The sequence below is a fragment of the Myotis myotis genome, unplaced genomic scaffold (assembly GCF_014108235.1).
Source record: "Myotis myotis isolate mMyoMyo1 unplaced genomic scaffold, mMyoMyo1.p scaffold_m19_p_10, whole genome shotgun sequence".
Taxonomy (NCBI): Eukaryota; Metazoa; Chordata; class Mammalia; order Chiroptera; family Vespertilionidae; genus Myotis; species Myotis myotis.
The window spans coordinates 54,170,706-54,198,619 of record NW_023416314.1 but is presented as its reverse complement, the minus strand read 5'-3'; the positions used below and the strand labels follow the sequence as shown (position 1 = coordinate 54,198,619).

Sequence of the window (27,914 nt, the reverse complement as noted above, 5' to 3'; positions counted from 1 at the left end):
AGATTAGAAAGTTAAAAGGAAGCCAGCTCATGAGAGGCCTTGCAGGCCGTTAATAGGAGCTCGAGCTTTCACTTGTATGATTTCTAGTAAAGGAGCAATGTGATCTGACTTATGTTTTAAAAGGATGGTTCTGACTGCTGTCTAGAGAATCAATGGCAAGGGGCCAAGGGTGGAAGCAGGGAAACCAGTAAGGATGCTGTTGTGGACAACCAGGCCAAAGAGGATGGTGGATGGAGATTTCCTCGTGTAAAAACGGAGCTTAGAATTCCCAAACTGTGCAGCCCAACGCTTAAAATCCTATATAATAAAAGCTTAATATGCTGTGTCCGACCGTTCATTTGACCATTTGACCAGTCGCTATGACACGCACTGACCACAAGGGGGCAGATGCTCCAACCAGTAGATTAGCTTGCTGCTGGGGTCCGGTGATCAAGACTGGATGAGACAGGCCAGACATGCCCTGGAGCCCTCCCCCAGTTCCTCCCTGGCCCCGACCATGCACCAGTGGGTCCCTCAATCATGCACCAGTGGGTCCCTCAATCATGCACCAGTGGGTCCCTCGGCCTGGCCTGTGCCCTCTCGAAATCTGGGACCCCTTGGGGGATGCCAGAAAGCCAGTTTCAGCCCAATCCCCACAGGCAAGGCCGAGGGACCCCACCAGTGCATGAATCCATGCACTGGGCCTCTAGTAAAAAATAAAAAACAAAAAACATTGGCCCTAGCTGGTTTGGCTCAGTGAGTAGAGCGTCAGCCTGCGGACTGAAGGGCCGGGGTTCTATTCTGGTCAAAGGCATCTAATTTGATTGTAGGTTCCCCAGCCCTGGTGGGAGTGCATGCACAAGGCAACCAACCAATGTGTCTCTCTCACATTGATGTTTCTCTCTGTCTCCCCCTCTCCCTTCCACTCTCTCTAAAAACCAATGGAAAAATATCCTCCGGTGAGGATTAACAAATAAATAAATAAAAATAAAAACATTGGAACCTCCGGCCAATGGGGTGCCAGCCTGGGGGTGTGGGATTATGGGCAGCTCCTTGCCTGCCCCTGGTGTCCAGGAGAAAGTCAATACAGGTGTGCGCCCAGCAACCCGTCAGGAGGGCTAGAACTGGGAGAGGGATGTCCTGCTCCCCAGAGACTGCACAGGGAAGGGTGGGGAGGAGGGTGCCACCTCCCAGCCCTGGAGCGCGTCCTGGGCACCGGCACTGTGTGCGCTCGGGTCTGCAACCTCTCCGCCTGTGCAGGTGTGGGCATCCTGTGAGCATCTGGTGGGGAGCCCACAGCACCCCTCTCCCAGCTCTGATCCCTTTGTCTCACTTTCCCCTATTCCCATCTGTCTGCATGTCCGTTCCCCACAGGTTTCGGCGCGCACGACCCCGCCGGGGTCCCTCTGGCGGTCGCCTTAGCGGCGCAGCCCAGGCCTGGGGCTCCGGAGAGGAGAAAATCATGAATGAAATGGATGCGGTGCTCCGGTCTCCCCGCCCTCCCGGGCCAGGCAACCTCAGCGCGGGGGCGGTGCCTACGGGGACTCCGAGCCCAGTCGGGGAGAGAGGAAGCCCGGAGACGCGGATCAGGGATTGAGGGTCCGCGACCCGGCCCCGCGCGGGCCCAGGGCGCAGCCGGCTCCCCGCCCCCAGCCGCCAGCCCCGCCGGCCCTGCGCCATTCCGGGCGCGGCGCGAGCCCTCCCGCCGGCGGGGCGGGGCGGAGCCGGGCTGGGCTGGAGGGTGCCGAACCACCCGGCGGCTGCGCCCGCGACTCCGCAGCTGAGGCGCATTGGTGGGGCGGTCCGGCCGAGGAGCGCGCACGGGGAGCGGGACGGAGCGCCGGGCGCACAGAAGGACGGCCGGACGCCCCCGCACACGCAGACGCACACAGCTCGGCGCGGCTCCCGACACACACACGCACACACAGACACACTCGCGCAGACACTTACAGGGACACACGCAGATACACGCACCCTCGCGCGCGAACCTCCGCCCGCCCGCCCGCTCGCCGGCGCCTGGAGCCCGCTCTGGCCGGTAAGTGTGGCGTTTCCGTCGGCGCCTTTGTGTGGGGAGCCGGAAGGCGGAGGGCGCGCGGTCCCTCCCGGAGCGGCCTCGCCGCTGACACCTCTTCCAGCCCCCCGGGGACCAAAGCTGGCGCCCGCCCCCGCCACGCCCCCACGGGGCTCCCAGCGCCCCCGGACGGGGGTGGGGTCCCCACCCAGGGGAGGAGGCCGGGCGCTGGGGAGTCGCGAAGGAGCAGCAACCATTCCCCGCGGAGCTCGGACCCAATTCCATGGAGGGATCGGGATAGGGGTCCGGGTCCCAGCCTCTGCGGCCGACGCCAGTGCGCGGCTCTGGGCTGCGTCGCCTCTCCAGGTCTGCAGCTCCAGGGGGAGACTGGACGTCGCCGCCAGCCCGTTTGCTTGGAAACCGCGGCTTCCTCGCCTCGCTTCGCGACCCCAAACCCCACAGCTTCACCCACCCACTCCCCACCCACCGCCCAAATAAAAGCCCAGTGCGTTCCCCACCCCCAGCATGCCCCCTTTTCCTGCAAAGCCTGCAGATGGCCTGCGTCTGAGCCAGGAGGGGCTACTTCACCAAGGATCATGTCAGGACCAGTTGAACCTTTGGAACTCATTTAACCCCCTCCTTTTACAGATGGGGAAACTGAGGCCCGGTGAGATGGCTTGACCAAGGTCACCGGAGAGTTAGCGGCAAAGCCTGCATTAGAATCTAGGGTCCCTGGCTTTCATACTCCTTTCCCCACTATACAATTCGCTCCTATTCCCATTGAAGACCCAGAACGCCAAAATTCATCTTGGTGTATCAGGAAAGTCTTTGTAATTCCTACCTCGCCCCCACTTGGAGCGTCATGTGCCATTCATTTGCTACCATCCTTACTGAAAAAAAAAAAAAAAAAGAAAGAAAGAAAAGAGGTTAGCCTTTAATTTGTCTCATTCCGCCCAGAGGAGAGCTTTCTTATGCAAGCACCCCAGGTTTGGGATTTAGTTTGGGATAATGAATCAGTCCTGAACGGGAAATCAGATACCACGGTGTTCATCCTGGCTCTCCCAGGAGTCCCTGAGCCTGTGTCCTCGATTGGACCAGGTGATGTAGCATCCAAGGAGCCATCCCCTCCCCCCACTTTGACCTGCCTGCATGCCTTCCCAGTCACTCTTCCCTCCTCTGTAAAGGCTAGGTCTTTAATCCCACCAGCCTCTTCCAGCATCGCTTTTTGGAGATCCCCCAGTCCTTCATGTCGGGCCACCTCTTCCTTCTTGATGTTTGTTGGGTGTTGCTGACAAAGCAGCTAGGGAAGCTTGAGTTACAGGCTCTGGTGGCAGCTCAGGGCAAGGCTTCCTCAAGGGCAGCCGGGTGTCCCCAGAGCTGGCACAGAGAAGGTGCCCCAGCAGGTAAGGTGAAGGAGTGCAAGCTGGATGGTGACTGGATAGTCATTCACCTTTGAGGAGACTCCGTTGGATGGGATAGTTGGTAAGGAGAGCAGTAATCAGTGTCTAGGGGCCTGAGGCTCTAGTCCAGTGGTTCTCAACCTTCCTAATGCCGTGACCCTTTAATACAGTTCCTCATGTTGTGGTGACCCCCAATTTCATTGTTACAAATTGAACATAATTAAAGCATAGTGATGAATCACAAAAACAATATGTAATTATATATGTGTTTTCTGATGGTCTTAGGCAACCCCTGTGAAAGGGTCGTTCGACCCCCAAAGGGGTCGCGACCCACAGTTTGAGAACCGATGCTCTAGTCTCAAGAGCTTCCTTCTTGCGTGGGATAAGCAGCCTGGCATGGGGCAGAACCACGGTGACCAGGTGATGTGACGCCAGGATCCACCATTCACATTGCAGGCCACCTAATGGCAGCGTGCTCCGGAAGAACCATTTGCACAGACTTCGTAAGGAGTAGTGGCCCTTGGGTTTTCACAGGGCAGTAGCTCCCACCCTGAGAGCGAAAAGATCAAGGTTCCAGGCCCAGACTTCCTTACTGGCCGGACATGGGTCTCAGTTCCTCCATCCAAAAAAAATAAGATAATTGGATTGAAGAGTTTCAGGAGATCTTTCAGGTCTGAACTCTTGGGGGTGGAAGGCACTTATTTTTTTTTTTTTATTTAATATATTTTATTGATTTTTTACAGAGAGGAAGGGAGAAGGAGAGAGAGTTAGAAACATGGATGAGAGAGAAACATCGACCAGCTGCCTCCTGCACACCCCCCACTGGGGATGTGCCTGCAACCAAGGTACATGCCCTTGACCGGAATCGAACCTGGGACTTTTCAGTCTGCAGGCCAACGCTCTATCCACTGAGCCAAACCGGTTAGGGAGGGAGGCACTTATTGATTTAACAGCTATGGGCTGATTGGATATGTGTGCTAGAGGGAGGAAGGAATTAGAAGTGATGGCTTTGATCTTGAGTGATTTTGGTTGTCCTCTTCTATTACTCTGTGAGGGAATAAGATGAGATGAGATCATGTAGGTAGGGTACTTAGCATGGGGTATAAAATAAGCTCAGGAATTGGTAGCTTTAGGGCAGTGGTTCTCAACCTTCCTAATGCTGCAACCCTTTAATACAGTTCCTCGTGTTGTGGTGACCCCCAATTTCATTGTTACAAATTGAACATAATTAAAGCATAGTGATTCATCACAAAAACAATATGTAATTATATATGTGTTTTCCGACGGTCTTAGGCGACCCCTGTGAAAGGGTCGTTCGACCCCCAAAGGGGTCTCGACCCACAGGTTGAGAACCGCTGCTTTAGGGCCTCAGCATTATGGTTATACCCTCCACTTCTTCCTTTTTCAGATTGCCTAAGGACCTGAGACTTTAGGGCCTCAAAGTCCCTCTTCCTCAAAACCCTCTCCCCACTGAGGGCTCATGCAACCTCCCTGGGAGAAATTGCACTTTTGTTTACCAGGTATTTCACACCTAAGTGTGATTGCACTTATTAATGTATATAGTGTCAACACTCTTCTTACACTCTATCACTTATAACTTAATCCTCATAGCACACACATGAGATCAATAGTGTTACTGCTGCCATTTTGTAGATGGGGAAGTTAAGACTCAGTTTAACTTATCTACAGGGGTGTCCTGTGAAAGCCTCTGAGCCAGAGAGCTGTGCCTCCTGCTCAGGTATCTGACTCCAGATTCTGAACTTTTTCTTCTCTGTCATGTTGCCTGTCCTTTTCCAAGACCTGCCCTAAAAAAAGAGATTGGAAAAAGTTGAGAAGATGGAGGGGTTTTATTCTTCCTGAAGATCAGGAATGACTTCTTGGAGATGCCAGGTAGTGTTTGAGCTGGGTCTAAATGATTTGTACAGTAGAAGAAAGGAGGGGAAATATCACTAGTGGAAACAGCATGAGCAGAGAATAGGCCGTGGGGGGCTCTAGGGCATGTGTAGAAACTGGAAAGCGGTTCATTCCAACCGGTGCAAAAAGGTTAAAAGAGGAGCAGTGAGAAGGAAGTCTAGGTATGAGGGTGGGGAATGTGACTGGGGGCATTGAGTGCTGAGCTAAGGGGTTGGTCTTTAGTTTTTTAGTTTGGGAGAGACATGATCAGACCTGGCCATTAGGAAACTCACCCTGACTCCCCTGTGGAGAACAGATTGGAGGGAGCCAGGTAGGAAACAATGGGGTGTCCAGATGAGAGATAAGGAGGGTCAGGGACTGGGGGTGGTTGTAAGAATGAAGAGGAAAAGGAGTTGATGCAGGAGACTGCAGTGGCAGCTGGTTGGATATGTGTGCTAGAGGGAGGGAGAAATGAGAAGTGATGACCAGGCTTTGATCTGGAGTGGCTAAGGATGCCATTCACAGAAAGAGTCCAACGGGGAAGAGTGGGGAGGCTTAGGAGTGGAGGCCATGGATCTGATAGGGAACCATAAAGAATCCTCCTACAAGGCTGGCTCACCGAGCATCCCAAACTGTTAAGCACTGGCTCATTCATTCACTCTCCCATTCTCCAAATACATTTAAACATCTGTCACATGCCAGGTTGTCCTAGGCCAGTGATGGCCACCTTTTGAGCTCGGCGTGTCAGCGTTTTGAAAAACCCTAACTTAACTCTGGTGCCGTGTCACATATAGAAATTTTTTGATATTTGCAACCATAGTAAAACAAAGACTTATATGTTTGATATTTATTTTATATATTTAAATGCCATTTAACCAAGAAAAATCAACCAAAAAAAATGAGTTGGCGTGTCACCTCTGACACGCGTGTCATAGGTTCGCCATCACTGTCCTAGGCTCTAGGGACACATCGCTGAAAAAGGTGAACTTCCTGCCCAACCTCTACCAAGGTAGACGGAAAATGAAAAATCAGCAATATATAACATTTCAAGGGGGTGAGCAGTGCTCTGAAGAAAATTATGCAGGGTGAGGAGTGACTGGGGGACAAGAGTGGAGGAAGAGATTTGCCTTTAAATAGAATTGTCTTTAAGAAGGTGATATTTGGCCCTCGCTGGTTTGGGTCAGTGGATAGAGCGTGAGCCTGCCCACTGAAGGGTCCTAGGTTCGATTCCACTCAAGGGCACATGCCTGGGTTGTGGGCTTGATCCCCAGTAGGGGATGTGCAGGAGGCAGCCAATCAATGATTCTCTCTCACATTGATGTTTCTATCTCTCTTTCCCTCAACCTTCTTCTCTGGAATCAATAAAGATATGTTTTTAAAAAAAGAAGGTGATATTTGGACAAAGACCTGAATGAAGTGAGGAGACCTGGGAGAAGAAAAGTATTCTAGGAAGAGGAGACCACAAAAGTGGGCTTTACCTTTCCCCTGCGGCAGGCAGCTCCTGGTACCCCATGTCCCGGAGGAAGAAACAGAGGCTCAGAGAGGTCAGGCCCTGGCCTGGGGCTGTGGGAGGAGGAGGTGGCAGAGCATAAGATTTCAGCCAGCTCTCTGCCTCCACATCCATCTTTTTCCTGAGGATCATGGTTGCCTTAGGGTGCATGACCTCAGAATTGTCAGCCTGTCGTGTTTTGAGGGCTTCTGCCCTTGATTAAAGACCTCTGTTGACAGCCCACCCTAGGGCCTGGTTCCCAACAGTCCACTGGCACAAGGCAGTGGGAGAATCAACCATCCTCGGCCCAGGCTCTATCCTGTCTTCTCCATCAGGCACCTGAGCAGGACCAGAGTGATCACTCACCTGCTCTCATGCCAGTCCCTAGCCCTTCTGAGTGCCTATTAGCTCCTGTACAAACTGTAGTAATGATGTCTTCTTCACACAAGGGTCTAGTGAAATAGATTGGGAAGTACATGGCACATAATAGGTGTACAGCTGAGATTTATTCAATCTGAATTCAGACCCTTTTCAACCTTGACTCCTGGTCCCATCTGGCTTTGTTTTCTTTCCCATTCCATTTGACTTCCTGGCTCACACTCTTCTCTCTAGCTAATGCAGCCTCTGCTAGGCCCTGCATCTGAATCAGTTTACCTGATTCTTCCACTAAACCCTAAAGTGCCAGGATCTTCCCAGCTTAGCTGAGCCCGAGCACAGAAGGGTTAAATCAGAGGCTGAGGGAGGGGCCCTGACAAAGGACTAGACCCTGCAGTGGGGAATGGCAGGAGCTAGGGGCCTACCTAGCTACAGGTGGGGGCAAACCTGGCTCTGAACTCCAGCTTTCCCTCTGTGAGTGCTACAAGCTCCATGAGATGTGGCTTTGTAAGCAGTGAAGCTCCCAGCAGATGTCAAAAAGAATCATCCTGGGTGATTTGGCGCAAGGCACAGGTGGCCCTGGCAGTCCAGGCCTGGCATCAGGGACATCTAGAGCTGAAACCAAAGGCCGGTGGAGACCAGAGCACAGAATCATTTGTGATCAGGGTGGGTGTGTAGCCAGTACAGGCTAGGCTGGCATTCTAGTTCCGGTGGAGGGGGGCCTCCATCCTGGAAGACAGATGAGCAAGACAGAGACTGTGCCTGCCAGGGCAGAAGGCAGAAGGCCAGGTGCTAGGACCAGGCCAGCTTCAGAGCCAGACAAGCAACCGTGAAACTGAGTGTTGTTAAAATTCTTAGCAACAATAATATCAGTTAACATATAGTATACTCTGTACAAGGCATTCTTCTAAGACTGTCCTGTTCACTCATCTCAACAATATTATGAGTTAGGTGCTATTGCTGGTCCATTTTACAGATGAGAAGACTGAGGCACAGAGAAGTAAAGTATCTTGCTCAAGATCTGGCAGCCAGTGAGAGAGCCTTGATTCATGCCCGAGCAGCCCAATCCCAAAGCCTGTGCTTTGTGGTGATTTTAATGAGCTCTTTATACATGCTCCAACTCTAGCCTGCTTTTCATTTATTTTTCCAAGAAATATGTCTTGAATATGTACCCAGTGCCACATAGAGTATTAAGCATGGGAAACAGGAAAGTTCATATAACAGTCTGTAAACCTAATGGTTTACATAAAGGCTGGGCCTAGCGTGGAGGTAAACTCCGTTTGAAGCCTGCTTCTTCCACTTACCACTGTATGACCTCGAGCAAGTGACTCAGTCTCTTCATGTCCCGATCTCCATACGTGTAGGAGGGGCTGATAACTGGGTGTAGCTCATAGGGTTATAGTGAGAAATGAATGATGTCATGCACAGTGCTTGGCACGGTACCCAGCACACAGTAAGTACTCGGCAATAAGAGGCCGCAGGGATTGGAACCCACAGTGTGAGGCGGGGGTACAGGAATCGATAGATGATTACCAAACGCAGAGGTGAAAACAGAAAAGAGAGTACCCAGATCTTCCTGAGGGAGTCGGGGAGGGTTCCGCTGAGGAGGCGACATTTGGCAGGGTGTTGAAAGGGTCTTTAAGAGTTTTCCAAGCAGAGGAGGGAAGAGGGGGCCTTTCCAGGGAAGACAGTGCATTCCAAGGCATTATTGGTAAGAGCGAGTGTCAAGCTAAATGGAAATACCAGAACACCCCCACAAGAGGTGTGATCTCGCCTTCACGTTTGTGATCGCCTGTTTTCTCCTTGTAAATTAAACTGTATGCCTGGGGAATAGAGGGGATGTAGACAGACGGGGCAGAATGGAGTGTTTTCAGTCTAGGAGAGCAGAGTTAAACCAGATGAACGTTGAACTCTGAAATCCTGCTCTTACTTTGGGCTCCTGTCCACCACAAGGGTAAGACTATCCACAGCACAGGTAAGGCCTGTTCTCATCATTACAGCTGAACAGGCCTCCATCAATGACTGGCGTGGGTGGGGTCTGCCCTCCACACTTGGTGGGGCAGCTTTTGCCTAGGCTCCATGGCCCAAGGCCTGGTTTCCCTGGTACCCGGAGCGCCCCCTGCTGGTTTCCTGCCGCTCCACCACCATCTGCCTCATTAAACCATGACAGCCCCAGAACTGAAGCTTGACCTTAAAGAAAGGTCAGCCTATAGCACCTCTGTAGGCTGGGCCTCTCCGGCACACTTCCATCTTCCCTTTCCTTGGGTCTCTGCCACACTCACACCCCCGTCTCCTAACAACAGAGCAGGATGGAGGAGAAGTCATCATTTATCTGGGCACATCCCAAGCAGAGAACACTCAGACCCTGTGTTTGGGATGCAGAACACTCCAAGTTTGCAGTCTGCTCAGACGTGGGGACAGATGGCTGGACAGTGGACAGCTGGGCAGAGAGGGTAGGCAGCTTGGCAGGATAGAAATAGCAGTGAACTAAGCATTGGGAGTCCTGGGCTCAGCGCCTATCTTTCCACAAGTTTTGCTGCACGTATCAGTCTGGGTCCATTGGTTGCCAGCAACAAAAACTGATCTTAGGAACTTAGGCAGAAGAGCTACTTATCAGAAAGCGTTGGGGTATGACACAGAATGACAAGTGTCTGACCCCTGGTCTTGAGCCCTTCCTATGACAAGGAACAGACAGGACGCCAGAAGAAGAGAGAGAAAACTCCTAAAACAAAAATCAGGATTTTGTTAACCACCACACCATGTGACCTGAGACAAGTCACTCTTGCCTCCGTTTCCCTACCTGGATGTTCTAAAACTGGCCTCTCTCCTGCATTCCTGTTTCCAGTGTGCTTTTCGCTGAGAAAGCTTCCTGCCCTGGTTCCAGGTGGCACCTTCCCCACCTTGGGAATGAATGATGAGAGAGTGAGGAGAGGAATGATGAGAGAAGAGCTACCCTGCAGCTCTTCCCGATAAGGAGGGCAAGCCCTCTCCTTGCGCGTGCGTGCTCTGGGACCTGGGGCTCATTTGCATGAGGTTGTCAGCCTGACCCCTTGTTCTGGAACCAGCATGTCCTCTGCCCCTGCGCACTGACCATGCTGATGAGATCTGGATGGCATGTGGGCTTTTCCTGGCTGTCGTTGGGAAGCTCCTAGCTAGAGTCTGCCGTTCCAGAGTCCCCGAAGCCACCAACCCCAAGACCCTGCCATGCCCTCCATTTGACCGTTTGTACATCTACAGACTCAAGCCCTGTGCTGAACACCTGGGGTGCAGAGGTGGCTGAAGGTGTTGGGATGCTCCTAGTCACTGGAAGCCCAGTGAGGAGGCAGGTGCATAAACAGCTGCCTATAGCAGCAGACAAAGTAAGAGGCAGAGAGAAGTGTAAGATGGGAAGGGGTGGGGGGGCCTAGATGAGAGAGCTTGATTCTTCCCAGAGATCAGGGAGTGCTTCGTGGAAGAGGTAATGTTGGGAATGAGTAAGACTGGGCAGGAGGGGGAAAGGAAATTCTAGGCTGAGGGAACAGCATAAACAAAAGCCTAGAGGTGGGAGTAGACAGGTCTGATTCAGGGAATGGGGGGGAGTCTGCTGGGGTCAGAGCTTCAGGAGGGTAGTAGGAGCTCTGTGTTGACAGAAAGGGGTGTCTAGAGGGCCCCAGCAGCTTCAGAGTGTGTAGCCCAAGGTAGAGGGCTTGTTAGTCTGGGGTTGGGACAGGAGATTCCTGGGGGCTCAGCCTCCCATCCAGGAATCCTGGTTTCAGCACCCCAGCTCCTCCTCTGCCTCCCTCCCCAAACCTGTCAGCTGTCTCTCTGCCTAAGCAGTTATTACTCTGCCTAAGTCATGAGCACCCCTGCCATCCACTCCAGGATGCCTCTTAACTGCACCCACTCACCCCCTATCCCACCCCCAGATAGGAGTGAAGTGCTCCCGCCTAACCGGTTTGGCTCAGTGGATAGAGCGTCGGCCTGCGGACTGAAGGGTCCCAGGTTCAGTTCCAGTCAAGGGCATGTACCTTGGTTGTGGGCACCTCCCCAGTAGGGAGTGTGCAGGAGGCAACTGAATCGATGTTTCTCTCTCATCGATGTTTCTAACTCTCTTTCCCTCTCCCTTCCTCTCTGTAAAAAATCAATAAAATATATTAAAAAAAAAAAAGTGAAGTGCTCCCCACCCATCTTGGATGGACCTCTGATAGAACACACCATCCAGCCACAGCAGTTACCTGTTCTGTCTCCCCAACCAGCCCCGATCTCTGAGAAGATAGGGCAGGCTGGGCCAGGGGTCTGCAGCACCCAGCACGGTGGAGTCGCTGCATGGTGCACATTACCTTCACACATGTGAATGCACCGATGATGTGATGATATTGAAGCTGCAAGGGACTTAGAGTCTGACCACTTGCTTTATAGATGAGACCTCAGGGACCCAGGGTGAGAGGGAATTGCCCCAAGTCATAAGCATATTGAGGACAGAATTTCAGTGAGGCTTTTGATACACAGAGACACCGTTCACAAGAGCCCAGAGGAGGAAACAATCCTGATGCCCATCGCCTGATGAACGGAAAAATAAAATATAGTACATTCTTTCAGTCAAATATTCAGCCAGAAAAGGAATGAAGTACTGTTACAATTGCATGAACCTTGAAAACATTATGCTGAGCAAAAGAAGCCAGACACAAAAGACCTACATACTTTATATGATTCCATTTATATGAAATAATCAGAATAGGCAAACATATGGAAATATGAAGCTTAGTGGTTGCCAGGGCCTGGGAGAGGGGAGAATAGGTAATAACTCTTTCATGGGTATGGGGTTTCCTTTCGGGGTGATGAAAACTTCTGGAACTGGATAATGGTGTTGGTTGAACAGCATTGTGAATGTATTAAATGCCATTGAATTGTATACCTGGAAATGGTTAAAATGATGAATTTTATGTGAATTTTGCTACAATAAAAAAAGAAAAAAGGAGTTAGTTGGGGTCAGAACAGATGCCCTAAGCTGGGGCTAATGTCCGTTTCTTAGAGCTGCTGGCTCCACTTCCTGTTACTGACCTCCCCGGCCCAGGCCATGGGTGAAGGAGCCTGTGGCACCTCTCCATGTGGGAGCCCCATGGTCGGGCGGGAGAGGGCTCCCACCCCAGGAGGCAGGATTCCCGGCAGCCAGGCCTGCTTCTTGCTCGTGTTCTCCTGCTGAGGCCTAGCCCCGTCGCTTCCTCATCTGACCAGCCTGCTTCCAGTTAGCACCAAATGTTCCATACATCTCGGGCCCCCGGGCCTGGCTCTTGCTATGTGCACTAGAAAATGGAGGTCTTTCCCTTGTGATCCCTCCTCCACCTGGAAACATCCTTTAGGAACCAGTTGCTATCTTCCCCTTGGAGATGTCCTCCTCCCCCCGCCCCCTCACCACAAGCTGAGCTGAGCTCTTCCCAAGGTGTCACATGCATGTATCAGTGAAAGCAGGCGTGGGTACATCATGTTTGCACATGTGTCTTCCCAAGAGGACTGGGAGCTGTGGAGGGAGGGGCCTGGCGTGTCCGTCACTGTATTCCTGGGACAGCTCTGGTGCCTGCTCATAGGAGATGCTCAGCAACTGCTTGTTAAATAAGGCAAATGGCCTTGGGAAGGTTCCCTTCCCTCCCAGACATTCTCCATCATTGAGGGAGGGACAGGCGAGGTGATGTCCCTTTGTCTCCAGGGTTTTCTGGTTCGAAGAGCAACAGTGGGTGGCCACTCCAGCAAGTCGCTGCCTGTTGTCACGGTTTTCTGCTCCTTTGCCCGCTGATAGAAGTGGAGAAGGAGCTAGAAGGAGCCTGCAGCAATCTACTGCAAGCAGCTATTTCTGCTCTTGGCGAGGAGAAGGGAGGGCAGTGCCCAGAGACTGGGCTTCTCCATGTAGCCTGAATGGACCATCTTCTCTGGGAATCTAATTAAAACCCTCCCTTGAACAGCCTAGACATGTGGGTTTGGGCTGAGGGTACCTGGAGTCCTTCGACTGCAGGTTCTTATTCCATTTTCCTCTACAGACTCGAGGTGCTACTCTTTCTGCTTCTCTGATTATGAAATTAGTCATTTTCTAGGAAGCTTATTTATAGAGTCCTCTGCACGCATGCAGCACCAAGCTATTCTGAACACAGCGTGGGGCCTGGGAGGCTTAAGGTGTAAAAGCGTCTGTGAGTCACCCCTGGGGCCCCTTCCAGAGGTATCTGGATCCCTTGGTTACTTTTCTGCACCCAGCTAGGGGCAGCCCTCAGGGACTGTCCTTAGGCGGGGGTGTTCTTTAGGATAAAGGAAAAGCTCTTTCTCAGAACGGGGAGGTTAGGGATAGGCGGGTGGGTTTTTTGTGGGGGTTTTTTTTGTTTGTTTATATCCTCACCAGAGGATATTTTTCCATTGATTTTTAGGGAGAGTGGAAGGGAGGGGGAGAGACACAGAGAGAGAAACATCCATGTGAGATTGGTTGCCTCTCACACACACCTTGACCAGGGCTGGGAATCAAACCTGCAAGCAAGGTACGTGCCCTTGATCAGAATCAAACCTGGGACCCTTCAGTCCGAGGGCTGATGCTCTATCCACTGAGCCAAACTGGCTAGGGCAGGAATAGGCATTCTTTTTTTAAAATATATTTTATTGATTTTTTACAGAGAAGAAGGGAGAGGGATAGAGAGCCAGAAACATCGATGAGAGAGAAACATCAATCAGCTGCCTCCTGCACACCCCCCACTGGGGATGTGCCCGCCACGAAGGTACATGCCCTTGACCGGAATCGAACCCGGGACCCTTGAGTCCGCAGGCCAACGCTCTATCCACTGAGCCAAACCGGTTAGGGCAGGATAGGCATTCTTGATCCCAATTTCTGTGGTTGCGATGTACGGCCTGGGACAAGTCAGACCCCATTTTGTGCCTCAGTTTCCTCCTCTGCACAGTCACTGCTCCAGATGTGTGACTCTGTGACTGCTCTTGACAGCAGCTCTGGAGGAGGGTTCCAAGTGGCTTAACAAAGACCTGCCAGCCAGGCAGCTCAGATGGTAACCATGTTGGAGGTTCCTGGTGGTTTTTCAAGATGGTCAGGGCAACATTCATCTATTCAGCAAGTATTTAGTGAACCCTTACTATGAGCCAGCCACTGTGTGAGACTTTGAAAATAAAACAGAAATGGTGGTCCCTACCCTGTTGTAACTTCTGGTCTAAAGGTTGAGGTAGATGCTAATCAAATAATGGCATAAATCAAAGTGAAATTTCAAATTGTGTCAAGTGCTATGAGTATAAAGTACTGAGAAGTAGAGATGGGGGAGCTTTCTGGGTAGAGAGAAAAACGTGTACAAACTCATCCTGCATAGAAGAGCCTGACCAGAGTGCAGAGGTCAGTAGGGAAAGGGTCCTGAAATAAGGCTGGAGGGATAAACACGGGTCAGACCATGCAAGGTCAGGTAAACTTTGTTAAAGGATCTTTGTCTTTGTTCCAAGTGCAGTATGATGCCATCCGAGTCATTTATCAAGGAAGGTTATGTGATAAATGTTGAGTTTGGAAAGAGTCGATTCTAGCTCAAGCCCGCCCCATTCAGTTGTACAGGTTGTAGAATGCACAACCTATGCAGCCATATGTGTGCATTGGAGCATATGGAGAATGTTTTGGAGGCCAGCCTGAGTGGATGCCAGAGACCAGTTAAAAGATTGCCTCGATGCCCGGCCTGCATGGCTCAGAGGTTGAGCATCAATCTATGTACCAGGAGGTCGTGGTTCGATTCCCAGTCAGGGTACATGCCTGGGTTGTGGGCTCGATCCCTAGTGTGGGGCGTGTGGGAGGTAGCCAATCAATGATGCTCTCTCATTATTGATGTTTCTATCTCTAGCTCCCTTCCTCTCTGAAATCAATTTTTTAAAAAAAAGATTGCCTCGGCAATCTAGGCATGAGATGCTTGGTGTGGACCGAGATGGAGGTGGTGGAGAGGGAGAAAGGTGGAAAGACTCAGGAGACATTTAAAGGGCCCTCTCTGCAGCAGAGCTCGGCTCTGAGATTTGGGATTCTCAGAGACAGTGCCAATTGCAATGAGGAAAGAATGGAATATAATGCAATGCCCGCTGCAAGCACCTTCACCCAGCCTGTCTGCCCTTTATTATTTCAGCCCAGCCTCAGGGCTGGCCCGAGAGGCAGGATTGCAGGAGTGGTGGGCAGAGAGGCAGCTGACCTCTTGGGCTTCTTGAAAGTAGTATGCTAGTGGGGCTGTATTAAAGGTCCTTTGGGTTGCCAATCTCAGAACTCCAACCCCACGAGCTGAAGCTAAAATGTTGGACGTTATTGAAAGGATTCTGAGGCATCTCATGGCCTTGGTGCACATGTTGCCCAATCAAGACTCAGGATGGGCCGGGATGCAGCAGCTCCGAGGCCCTCGGCAACAGATGTTTCGGACCTTTTCTCCAGGGCACTGCAGCTGCCGTGATTCAACCCCAGCACCCCAGGCTGCAGGCCCTCTGAGTGTGTTAGAAAAGTGCAGGCAAGAGCATCTGATTGGCCCAGCCTGGTTGGTGTGCCCAGCCCCGGATCAGCCACCCACTGCCAGGAGTCAGAGGCATGAAGGGCAGGCGGGGCCCACTGGAGCCCACACCTGCAGTTCCAGCCATTCCCACAGTCGGGAGCCCCTGTGAGCTGTGCCATTGCCCTTAGATGATGCCTGTCTATAGACACTTCCAGGGGTCTGTCTGATCCACAGCAATCTTTTTCCAGCTTATTGGGTAAAGGGGAAAAGCTAGACGCCAGTGTAATCCTGGAAGGTGCCCTCATGGTCTAGAAAGAGGGTGTTCTGATTTCAGAAAGAAATAGAATGTTTAGAATGGCTACTTCTAGCTATTTCTGGAGAAGCGTTTTGCATACCACTGTCCACTGCCTGAGGCACAGGGCACTTGCAGTCCTTGGGGAGCTGGGCACAGACGGTGTTACTCAGACCCCTCTATTTGCTCACCAGTGCTTTCAACTTTTAAACCCTCAGTAACTAAGCGGCAGAACAGCACAGCAGTGAGCATGAGCCTGGAGTCCGAGACTGTCATTTCATACCAGCTCCCGCCCAAATGATGTGTGTAACCTTGGGCAAGTTCTTGAACTTCTCTGAGCCTGTTTAATGATTCCTAATTCATGAGGTCACAATGAAGACTCTGTGATAAAATTTGTAAAGTGCTTTGCCCATGGTAAGCCCCCCTTGAAATCTAGAGATGATGATAAGAAGGAGGAGGAGGAGGAGGAGGAGGAGGAGGAGGAGGAGGAGGAGGAGGAGGATGGTCGTCATAGCGATGCTACTGTTGCCGATGTCACATGGAAGATACCTGCAGAATTCTTCTGGCTCTGCAGCCTGACCCTTCTGTTGGTCTTTTCCTAAGGTCCCCCTGATGGAGTGGGGTGGAGTTATTCAAAGGGACACAGTACAAGAAAGGAAGGCTTTTGATCTTTGCTCAGGGTTGTCTTGATGCCAGCCTCATCTCCCGTTTTTCATCCTGCTGCAGGAAGGAGAGAGAGAACCACACTGCTGATGACTCCGAGGGAGGGGCCCTGGACATGTGCTGCAGTGAGAGGCTGCCGGGTGAGTCTTCCCAGCACCCAGATGCCCCCTAGAGTTCCAGATGGAGGGAGAGAGCCTCAGATGACACTGGGGCTGGAGTAAAGCCTGGTTAGCTGGGAGCCTGCTTGAGAGGAGTGACTCAGCTGGTCCATAGATCTTCATTTAAATGGGAATTTGTTTTTCATCATTTGGAGCTGTTCTGGCTCCCATGGAGGGAAGAGGGGGTGGCTGAGGTTGTGCTGGGAGGGTGGAGAGCTGGGGAGTCTAGGGCTGGCCAGCACATGACCACTGACCAGTAGTGTGCTGTGCAGATTTCAAGAGGTAAGATTAGGAAGCGCAGCCTGACTGTGGCATGAACCCAGGGTGGGGTGGATAATGTGGAGACACTATCTGGCAGCCCTGTTGAGAAGCCTGGTTGTGAATGTCAGATTATGCTGCTTGAGTCTGGTTGACCACACCTGGGGGGAGCCTGGCTGTCTGAACCACGGGCCATGTCACCACAGAAATATCACCGAGGCACTCCTGCCCATGGGCAGATGTCCCAGTTGTAGACCAAATGCCCAAGTCATGAAAAGTGAAAGGAATAAAGGGAAGGAATGTGGGGGAAGATTTTAGTGTTGTTTTTCTTTTTAGAAACTTTTTAGTGGTTATTTTTCTTCTTATAACAAATACCCATTGTAGAAATATTAGAAAATAAAGACAAGGGGGAGAAATAAAAGAAAAATTACCATTTTCATTTCTTTCCTTCCACACCTTTTTGTTTAAAAACAACAACAAAAACAAAAAACAAAAACACAGCCCTAGCTGGTTTGGCTCGGTGGATAGAGCGTCAGCCTGAGGACTGAAGGGTTCTGGGTTCGATTCCAGTCAAGGGCACATGCCTGGGTTGCAGGCTCGACCCCCAGTAGGGGGCGTGCAGGAGGCAGCCAATCAATGAGTCTCTCTCATCATTGATGTTTCTCTCTCTTTCTCCCTCTCCCTTCTTCTCTCTGAAATCAATAAAATATATTTTTTTAAAAACAGCCATTTGAATTCTAATATTGAAATCCCAAACCTGTAGTTTTTCAGAAATCTCATGATTGACAAGGCACCTTAGAGTGGAATCTTCAGTGACACTCTTTAAGATAGACATTTAAAACAACTAGGTGTGCCTCTAAAGCAATGACTCTTTAAAATAAGCAGTTATTTCTCTGACCGGTGGCTCTGTTGGTTGGAATGTCATCCTGTACACCAAAAGGTGGCAGGTCCGATTCCTGGTCAGGGCACATCCATAGGTTGCTGATTCGATCCCCCATCAGGGTGCATACAGAAAACAACCAATTGATGTGTCTCTCATATCAATGTTTCTCTCTCTAAAAATCAATAAAAATATATCCTTGGGTGACAGTTTTAAAAAAATAACATAAGCAGTTATTTTATTCACACCATGAGCCAGGGTCCCAGCTACTGCTGAAGGTCCTCAGGTGAGCAGAGCCCATGGTGCAATTCACACTTTATCCAGTAGGCGGTACCCTTGCTCAAAACACTTTGGACTGCCTGATGGGATGGTCTAGGTCTAGGACAGGAGCCACTCCACAGTTGTGGGGACTAGAAACAACTAACTTGAAGGAAACAGTTCTCCAGAGGGATGTGAGAGCTGTCTGTGACTCTGAGAGACTGTCTTGTGAAGGGGCAGCTGCTTCATTCGGTGTGCCTCGTAGGAAGACGGCATAAGCTAATACACAGAAACTAAAAAGAGGCCCGTTGGCCCAAAAGATGCAGAACCTTCTTTCTGACTCTAAAAGTGTCCAGTTATAGAACTTGCTAATTGAAGAGGAAGAAAATGAGTGTTCCATCATTGGAGGCATTCAAGTATTATCTGGATAGACATTGGAGAGGAAATTTCCACAATGGGTGGGAGGTCAAGATGACATCAAAAGTCCCTTTCAACTACTAAACAGGTCTGTGATTCAGATATGAGTCATAGAATTCGGAGATGATTCTACAACCAGGGACGGCCCTACTGGCTAGAAAAAAAAAATCCATTTTGGAAAATAGGACATGATATATATTTGTCCAGAGAGTAGCAATGGTGGGGAGGAAAGAGCATGGGTTTTGGCCTTTGAGTCTGGCTGTTTTGTTTACGGGCTGTGTGTTAATGGACAAGTCACTTAACCTTGCTGGGCTTCTAGTTCCTAATTTGTAAGTGGAAACAACTTATTAAAAAATGGTTATTTATCTTCACAAAGATTAAATAAATAAAATCACACATGCACTTCACTTATTCAACAAACATTTATTGAGCAACTACTGTGTGTCAGGTATTATACTAGGTGCTAGGGATAATAGTGGTGAAAAAAGCAGACATAGTCTCTGCTCTGCTTTGAGTTGCTTCTGGAAAACAGAATGAAGCCACAGCAGAAGGGCCACAGTAATGAGCATGTTTAATCCCACCCTTCTCTCCCATTCCCCCCTGAAAGCCAGCAACCAAGGTAGAATGGAAGAGGAGCATTGGTTATCTCCATTGGAGCTGGCACATTGCCTTTCTTGTGCTATGTGCACTGTTCTAAATGCCTTTACAGGTATATGTCATGTAATCCCCTCCACTAACCTAGGGAGTCTGCATCATTTGCTATCCCCATCCTATAGATGAGAGGACCAAGGCCCAGGCAGGTTAGGGAATCTGTCCAGGTCACCTAGCAAGTGTTTGGTAGAGTGAGAATTCACTCCGGGCCATCTGTTCAGAGCTCATGCTCCTGGCCACTACCCCATTGCACTTCCGTTGTCACCATAGAGCCACCATCATCTTCTGGAATCCTACAGGTTGAGGTAGGAAGAGATAAGGGGTGTCTGTCCCCAAGGAGAATTTTGGAGGAGACGATAGATGTCACGGTGCATAGCTCCTTCTCTGTCCTTCCTCTGGAAAACCCTGCCATCCAGAAGCCAGGCATGTTGTGTGCTCCCCTAGACCCCACAATGCTATCTTTATATGATATTGAAGTAACTTCTGCCTGTTTACTCAATGGGACCATGAACTCCTTGAAGGCAAGTACCTCTCTATTTCATCCTCCATGTCTAACATTCATCCACTCATTTCTTCATTCCTTCACTAGCTAGTCATTGAGCATCTACATGTAAACACCAAAGATTCAACAGTGCACCAAACTGAGAAAATGTCCAATCCCATAGAACAATATTGTTTACTGGTGAACAGCAGGGACCCTTGACAGGTGTGGCCCCACCACTTACCATGGGGTGATCATAGGCAAGCTACTTAACCTCTCTGTGCATCCCATTTACAAAATGGCAAGAATAATATTCACTGCCAGGTAGAATTGTTTGAGAATTAAATGAAATAATAGAGAAATTAGAACAGTGTTTGGTACATAGCAAGTGCTACACAGGCATTTTTTATTAAGGGAAAGATAAATAAAATAAGAAAAATATATAGCATGGTAGGTATGTGCTATGGGAAAAATTAAGGCCAAGAAGCCAGGGATGGGAAAAGGACTGGAGGTTGGTTCTGGAACTTGGTAAGGAGTAGATTTCCACAAATGTTCATCCGCTGAAACCACTCACCTGAATTGCAACTTGGACATAAAGGGAGATGGCAGGCTAAGGACCAAGAGAATTGGGGTGCTGGCCCTTTAGAATGAGCCCATGGGCACTGCAAGCAATTGGATAATGATAGTGTAAAAACACAGTCCTCGAGTAATCTCTCCCTCTCCCAGCTGTCTTCCCTGCTGGGCGAAACCAGAAGCGAGGCAGAGTGGGGGCCAGCCATGCCTGATGACTCACTTATTCCTACACGCACTGCACTGCCAGGCTGGGGCAACATCGCCAACACTCCCAGCCACAGCCACCTAGGCCTGAGCCGAGCAGGTCATGCAGTCCTCCCTGCTTGAAATTTTCGGGAGAAAAGATCCTCAGGCATCGCCAACACCTCAGGCAACCCATAGCTGCCCCAGGGACAGGCGTGCTCGCTCACAGGGCACTCCACGCATGTGCTCGCACACTCATATGGGTTCTCACTTGTCACAGCCTCATGCTCACATGCTCACGTGCACACACCCACACACAGTCACCCAGGCACGCACCCGGTCTCTCTGTCTCACAGAGCCCTGTGGAAGCACACCCACCTTCAAGCTCACACCCCTGCCCGTCTTCCTCTTGCACACTCGGGCTGTCTTAGCTCCATGGCTCCATCATGCATCCCCTTCCACCCGACATGCTTTTAGAGATGGACAGACTTGCTTGCTCTCGCCTTCCCTCTTTAGGTCTCTTTCTCTCCCGCATCCGCGCCCCTTCTCATGCACCCATACAGACAAGCAGGCATGCTCCTTCCCTCCCGTTCTGTGCCCTGTTCCCAGGCCCTCAGTTGCCCACTGTTCCTAGGTACTGTAGCAGGCACTGGGTGTGTACCTGGGTGCCTCCTCCACTCCCTGTACACGCACACGTTTATTTTTCTTCTCCTCTCATGCACACACTCTTTTTCACATGGTCACCCTTCTTTTCTTCTTTTTCATTCCTCCTTGCTTGCTCACTTATTTGCTCACAGTCACCCAAACACATTTATACATTCCAACTCACACTCCCCCTCTTCCGCGCGTAGGTGTTCACATTCGCAAGAAACCAGGCAACCCTGCTGGTGCTGGGGCCTCCGCGCCTTCCCCAACCGGCACCGTTGTGGGCCTAGCTTGGGACCAGCAGCTTCTTCAGGGGTACGGCGCAGAGGAGGGAGGTAGATAGGCGACAATAGGAACTAGTGATGGCATGACGTCACCAAGTATTGCTCTGTGTCTCCAGTGGGCACATGGGCAGGCCTGCTCCTAACATTTGCAGGGACCTAAGCCAGGCTGCAAATGGGGCCCCAAGCGGTACATCACCCACTGCTCAGTTCTACACTGCAAGGGCCCCTGTGTGCATGCATGTGGGCATGTCAGTCTGTGTGTCTAAGCGTGATCTACACCCCGCCCCAATAGCTGTTCCTTGGTCACCCCTCAAACCTAAAGATCCCGAAGCAGGAGGCCATGTCCACCCTCAGAAGGATGGTCCTGCACCCAAGCTGGTTTCGGGCCCCTTGGGCAAGGAGCTCTGGAGTCCCAGTAGCCAGAGCATGGCCTGGAGAGGGGAGCATGGGCACATCCCCTGTGCCCCGTGGACTGCTCATCCATGGGGAGTGGCACAGCCAGAGAAGAGGGAGCTAGGGCCCGGTCTGAGGACACATGCTCTTGGGAACAGGGTGTTTCCACAGCCCTCCTGTATGTATGTCACTGCCATGATGTATGTCACTGCCACCCTGAGATTTTAGGATGTCATGATTAGCTGGCTGTACACAAGGTTGTGAGTAGACACTGAGGTTTGAATAGGCCATTCATTGTCCATTTGATAGGAGCAGCTGGCCTTTTGGGCCAGTGGCTCCAATACCCACTCCCTACCTTAAGTCCCAGGGCCTTGAAATCTACCCTCCGCCAGCCTTAGGCTCTGTATCATCATAGGTATCAAGTGGACCCTCCTCTGAGGGGAAGAAGGTGGTTTCAGCAAGATGCCACTGCCCATCATGGGTAGCCTTTTATAAAGTTAGGAGGAGGCCTGTATTCAGGAAACCTCTGCTGTCCTAATCTGGCAGCAACTCCCGCTGGCCATCAGGGAGGGTAGGTCATAGCTTTCATGGCCGTACCACCACAGCACGGATCAGCTCTTAGGCCAGAATCCAACAAGGACCAATTGAAAAGGCAGCCTGACCCTTTTATCGACTTGACAACTTTTTATTGAGCAGCTACTCTGTGCCCTATGCTCTGCCAAGCACTGGTGATACAATGAAGAGCAAGGCAGACCGGGTCCCTGCTCTCAGAGAGGGTAGGACTCCATGGAAGGGTGCAACAGCAACATAACCCTATGTTGGGGGGTCATGGAAGCTTCCTGTGACTAGAAGGATGAGTAGGGTCCTGGTTCATGTTCTTGTTAACTGTATGTCAAAGCATTTCAAGGAACAAGTTAACCTCATAATGACCAGTCCCCGTTCTCAAAAAGCCCCCAGTCTGGTGCCTAGCACTGGTTTAAACTGTGCTTCTGCCCTCCACCCAGCCCAGGGTCACCCTCTGCTAACCTGAACTACCCACCCAGGTAATCTTGGCGCCTCACACCAGGGTTGACCCTCAGCCACACCCAGCCTCTCATGCCTGCCTCTCCTCAGTGTGAATCCTGGTCCATTGTGGAAGCCCTCATGAACCGAGGAAAGAATAAAACTATTTGTATCAGTTATATTTTGCTACAATATTTTGTGTCCATATACTTTTCCTATTCTTTTTTTAATAATTTTTTTTTGTTTTTTTGGTTGCAGTTAACATACAATATTCTATTAGTCCCAGATGTACAACATGGTAATTAGACATTTCTGTAACTTAAGAAGTTATATGTGCAAGTATTTTCCTTTGTAAATACTGTGTTCTGTTAGACTTCATTCTTTTCACTCAGCACTGTTTCTGAGGTCCTTCATGGTGCCATATGTACTGATCCTTTGCTCCTAAGGGCTGCATAGCATTCCCCGTTGTGTTCCTAGACCAATGATGGCGAACCTCTGACACACGAACTCATTTTTTTGGTTGATTTTTCTTAATGATTAAATGGCATTTAAATATATAAAATAAGTATCAAAAATATAAGTCTTTGTTTTACTATGGTTGCAAATATCAAAAAATTTCTATATGTGACATGGCACCAGAGTTAAGTTAGGGTTTTTCAAAATGCTGACATGCCCGAGTTCCAAAGGTTCGCCATCACTGTCCTAGACACTTGGCCTAGCCGCTCCCCCAAGCAGTGGGCCTGCAGATGCCTCCACTTCCACCCCCACCCCCACCACAGATAGCAAGGAAGGGAACCTCAGCTTACATGCCCTCTTAGGGACTGTGTAAGAATTCTTTTAAGCAGAACCACCAGTTTCCAAACTTTCCTACTAGGTTGATTCCAGGAGAGGATCTGAAAAAACCTGAAACAGAGAAAACCAGGTGGGCGGAGTCTGGAGAGAGAAGCAGAGACCACAGCATGCTGGGCCTTCCTTCTTGGCCGTGGCGGGATTTTGGTCTTTATCCTAAGAACAAGGGGAAGCCATTGATTAAACTAACGCTGAAGATGTTTTTGTACGGCAGCCCTGGGTCTTTAGTACTGGAAGGTCCCTTAAGGCCCCATTGTTGTCCCCAGTTCAGAAGGCCTGTGAGGTCTAGGAAGCCACTGAGGTGCCCAGGGTCACTCAGTCTTCTAGAGGCAGAGCTGAGCTGCCACTTTGCCAACAGTGTGAGGCTTTGGGTGGCAGAGGGCCATCTGAGGGTGGCAGCCTCTGGAGGATTGGGGTGTGTTGGCACTACTCTCCTGGGAGTCTCAGGTTGCTCTTGCTCACCTCCTATCACCCTAGACACTCCTAGACCTCCGAGGGCACTTACCGGGCCCAGCCTTCTGCCATCCGGCCCTTCAGATCCCCACAGTGAAAATTCCCATGTTGACTACAGGGGTGAGAACTGAACCACAGGGTTAAAGACCTATGTGCCAATCCTGGTTCTTACTCTGTGGACCTCAGTTTTCTCATCTGTGAAATGGAAGGATGGAAGATGCCCTCCCATGCATTTGTGCTCAAGTCTGGAGCACTTGAGACTTCTGGTACCCCATCGCCCCAGGACTTTTCTATGGGTTCTTTTAGTTCTCAGTGTTGAGGGGGGGAGGATGCTGCACCCTCAGAGTTTCATTGACCCTTTCACCCTTGTACTTCTGGGCCTCCACTCCAGAGAGGCACAAAGAATTGGGCCTTTGTGTTCAACAACAAAGCTGTTTGGTTCTTTTTCAGATAGAACCATTTTATTATATCCCATCCAAAGAGTACTTGAGTTGTGTTTTGTTTTGTTTTGAAAGCTTGTTAGCATTCTGGTTTTAAATAACTGGCAGAAACAAAGCTGCCCCACTTCTGCCACCCCCAGTCCGTACCCACTCCATCCACGGCTCCGTTGCCAGCCAGCAGCCTCAAAGCCCCTACCCACGTGGGGACAGGGATCCATTGTCCTCCTGCAGGGCCCACCTGGCAGATGAAAGGGAAGTCCTTACTGCTGCCTCTGCCTCGTCTCTCTTTTTCCTTCCCCTCTTTCCCCCTCCTTTCTCAATGATTGAGCTTTCACGCGGGCCAGGCACCAGGTTAAGCTCTTTGCAGGTTTTACTTTATGGTATCCTCAGAATCCAAGAGGCAAATTGTATATCTCTTGTCCGGAGCAGCGGTCACCAACTGATGGTCCGCGGAGAGATTACGTCACTTACCCAAGGTCACATAGTAAATGGCAAAGGCAGGCCTCAAACCTACATCTGTGTGACTCCAAAGCTTTCACTGTGAGCCACTAGCAAAAGTTACCTCCCTGCCCTGGCCAGTGACTCAGCTGGTTGGAGCGTTGTCTCGTACCCCAACCCCAAAAGGTTGCAGGTTTGATCCCAGGTCAGGGCATGTACTGGAGGCAACTGATCGATGTTTCTCTCTCACATTCATATCTCTCCTCCCCCTCCTCCTCCTTCTCCTCCTCCTTCTCTCTCTAAAAAAATCAGTAAACATATGCTAGGGTGAGGATTAAACAAACAAAAAATCTGTCCAGCTGGTGTGTCTCAGTGATTGAGCATTAACCCGTGAACCAGGAGGTCATGGTTCAATTCAAGGTCAGGGCACATTCCTGGGTTATGGACTCAATCCCCAGTAGGGGGTGTGCAGGAGGCAGCGATCAATGATTCTCTCTCATCATTGATGTTTCTATCTCTCCCTCTCCATCTCACTAAAATCAATAAAAATATATTTTATTTTATTTTTTTTAATATATTTTATTGATTTTTTACAGAGAGGAAGGGAGAGAGATAGAGAGTCAGAAACATCAATGAGAGAGAAACATCGACCAGCCGCCTCCTGCACATCCCCCACCGGGGATGTGCCCGCAACCCAGGTACATGCCCTTGACCGGAATCGAACCCGGGACCCTTCAGTCCGCAGGCCGACGCTCTATCCACTGAGCCAAACCGGTTTCGGCAATAAAAATATATTTTAAAAGTAAATAAATAAAATAAAAAATCTACCTCCCTAGAAGCAAAGCTAGAGTATGTGTGGGGACAGGAAGAGCTGCAATACAGCCTGGAGGCTCAGGTACTAGAGATATTTCCTATGACTTGGAAGTCTGCCTACCGAGAGCATCCACACACAAGGCCCATTCTTGCCTCTTGACCTACCCGTCCCTATTACAGCCTCTCATGTATCTGCAAAGAGCGTTCAGCCCTCCTGACCTTCCAGACTAGCATCCAACACACTTGGTTCCCAGGCCTCCCCATCATCTTGGTCCCAATCTAGCTTTTCTCTGCCCCCGCCTGCCAGGATGTGATAGATGGACTGTCCCCTCTGTCCTGGAATGGGCTGGAGCTCCTTCTCAGGCTGACTTCCCCCAACAAGGAGGAGGAAGAAGCAGCGGAGGCCCAGCCTGGGGCAGACAGCATGGAGTCTGACTAAGAGGACAGATCCTAGCCCTGGCCCAGTAGCTCAGTTGGTTAGAGCATCAGCCCACTACACCAAGGTTTCGGGTTCAATACCCAGTCAGGGCACATACAAGAATCAACCAATGAATGTATAAATAATTGGAACAAGAAATAGAGGCTTCTCTCTCTTTCCCTCCCTCCCTGCCTCCCTCTCCCTCTCTATCTCTCTCTCACTTTATCTAAAATCAATAAAGAAAAAATAAAAAGATGATGTGGAGTAGAGAGCAGAAAACCTGAGTTAGTCATCTAGTGTGTTGGTTCTCAGCATGGGCTCTGGAGACAGACTATCTGAGTTCTGGTCTTAGTTTACCCATTTAGTAGCTGACGTTGGCCAAGTGACTCGACTCCCCTGTGCCTCAGTTTCGTCATCTGTAAAATGGGAGTAAGGGTAGCACCCACCCTCTAAGATTGTTGCGAAGACTAAATGTATTAGTATATGTAAAGCACTTAGAGCAGCGCCCAGCACATGGGAAGCACTCATTATGTGTTAGCTAATAGTGGTCACGGTAGCGGCCAACGTCCTGGCTCTGCCATTGGTTGGCTGTTGACCTTGAGCAGCCAATTCCCACCTCTGGGCCTCAGTTTTCCCATCTAAGAAATGAGCAGACTAGCCCAGATGCCCCTCAGGGCCTGTCAGGCTCTGACGTCATTGTTTCTAGAAGCCCAGGCAGGACTGAGCATGATGTTCTGTTGGTTCAGGCCCCCTGAGACCATGTGGTCATGGCTGGGAGGTCACCCTGCCATGTTCTGGAAGGGAAGAAAAGCTGAATGGGACAAAACCGGCCACCCTGCTCATGTAAACAGGGACAGGCTGAGCCAGCCTTCCGTTCTGGTGTTCCGGTGGGCTAGCAGCTGGCAGCGCCAAGGATGAGTCACTGACAGCAGCAGCCACCGGCGTTCCATCTCAGGCGGTGCCAGCCCCAGGCACCCGGTCGCTGCAGAGTTTGATGGTGGGACTCAGGTGCTGGGTGATGGGAGGGGATCATAGTACTCCCACATGACCCAGGTCAATCTGAAGGCCGTTTGCCTGCAGACTTTACCCAGGCTCCCTAGAGCTTTGGCCTGGGACCTGGAGCTCCTGTCTTCTAGGATCTCTTCCCTCCATACCGTGTGGCCTTTGAAGAGCCAAGAGCCGGGGATCAGGCGCACAAGCTGTACCTGGTTTCGGGGTTCCCCCAGATACAAGGACTCCATCCCTCTCTCCCTCCCAGCCTCTCACCAGCTCCCAGGCTTTGCTGCAATGACCCTTTCCTAAGAAGCAGTGTGGCAAAATGGAAAGATCACTTGGTGTCAGGAAGCCCTGGGTTCAACTTCAGGCCTGCACGGACTTGAGCAGCCACTTAACCTGGCTGAGCCTCGATTCCCACGCCTGGAAAATCCCCTGCACCCCGTGCAGGCCCGTGAGGAGCTAGTGCGCGCGCAATCTTAAATCACTGTCAGCAAGCTGCCTCTGAGTCAGAGTTTCGTGCGTGGCAAAGCAGCTACCTCGCTGTGAACTATTGAAAAGCCAGCCCTTGACAGAAGCAGCCGCCTCTCACCAACAAAACGGGGCTGATGATGCGAATATCTACCTCACAGGGCTGCCGAGAGAAGCAAATGCAACTGCGTGTGCAGATGCGCTTTGGGAACTGCATAGAGCCTACCGGGCGATGGCGTTGTCGTTCCCAAAACTGGATAGTGAGCAGGGCAAGGAGAAGCACTGACGTCGT

General features: G+C 50.7%; 1 protein-coding gene across 1 annotated transcript in view; it reads left to right on the top strand.

Moving 5' to 3' along the window:
* The first annotated feature begins 1,519 nt into the window (after positions 1 to 1,519).
* PTPN5 (protein tyrosine phosphatase non-receptor type 5) overlaps positions 1,520 to 27,914 on the top strand; it is a 46,232-nt gene continuing 19,837 nt past the window's right edge. Inside the window, 2 exon segments of the mRNA XM_036325634.1 lie at positions 1,520 to 2,014; positions 16,628 to 16,704. Coding sequence (XP_036181527.1) covers positions 16,680 to 16,704 — 25 coding nt within the window. The 5' untranslated portion in view covers positions 1,520 to 2,014; positions 16,628 to 16,679.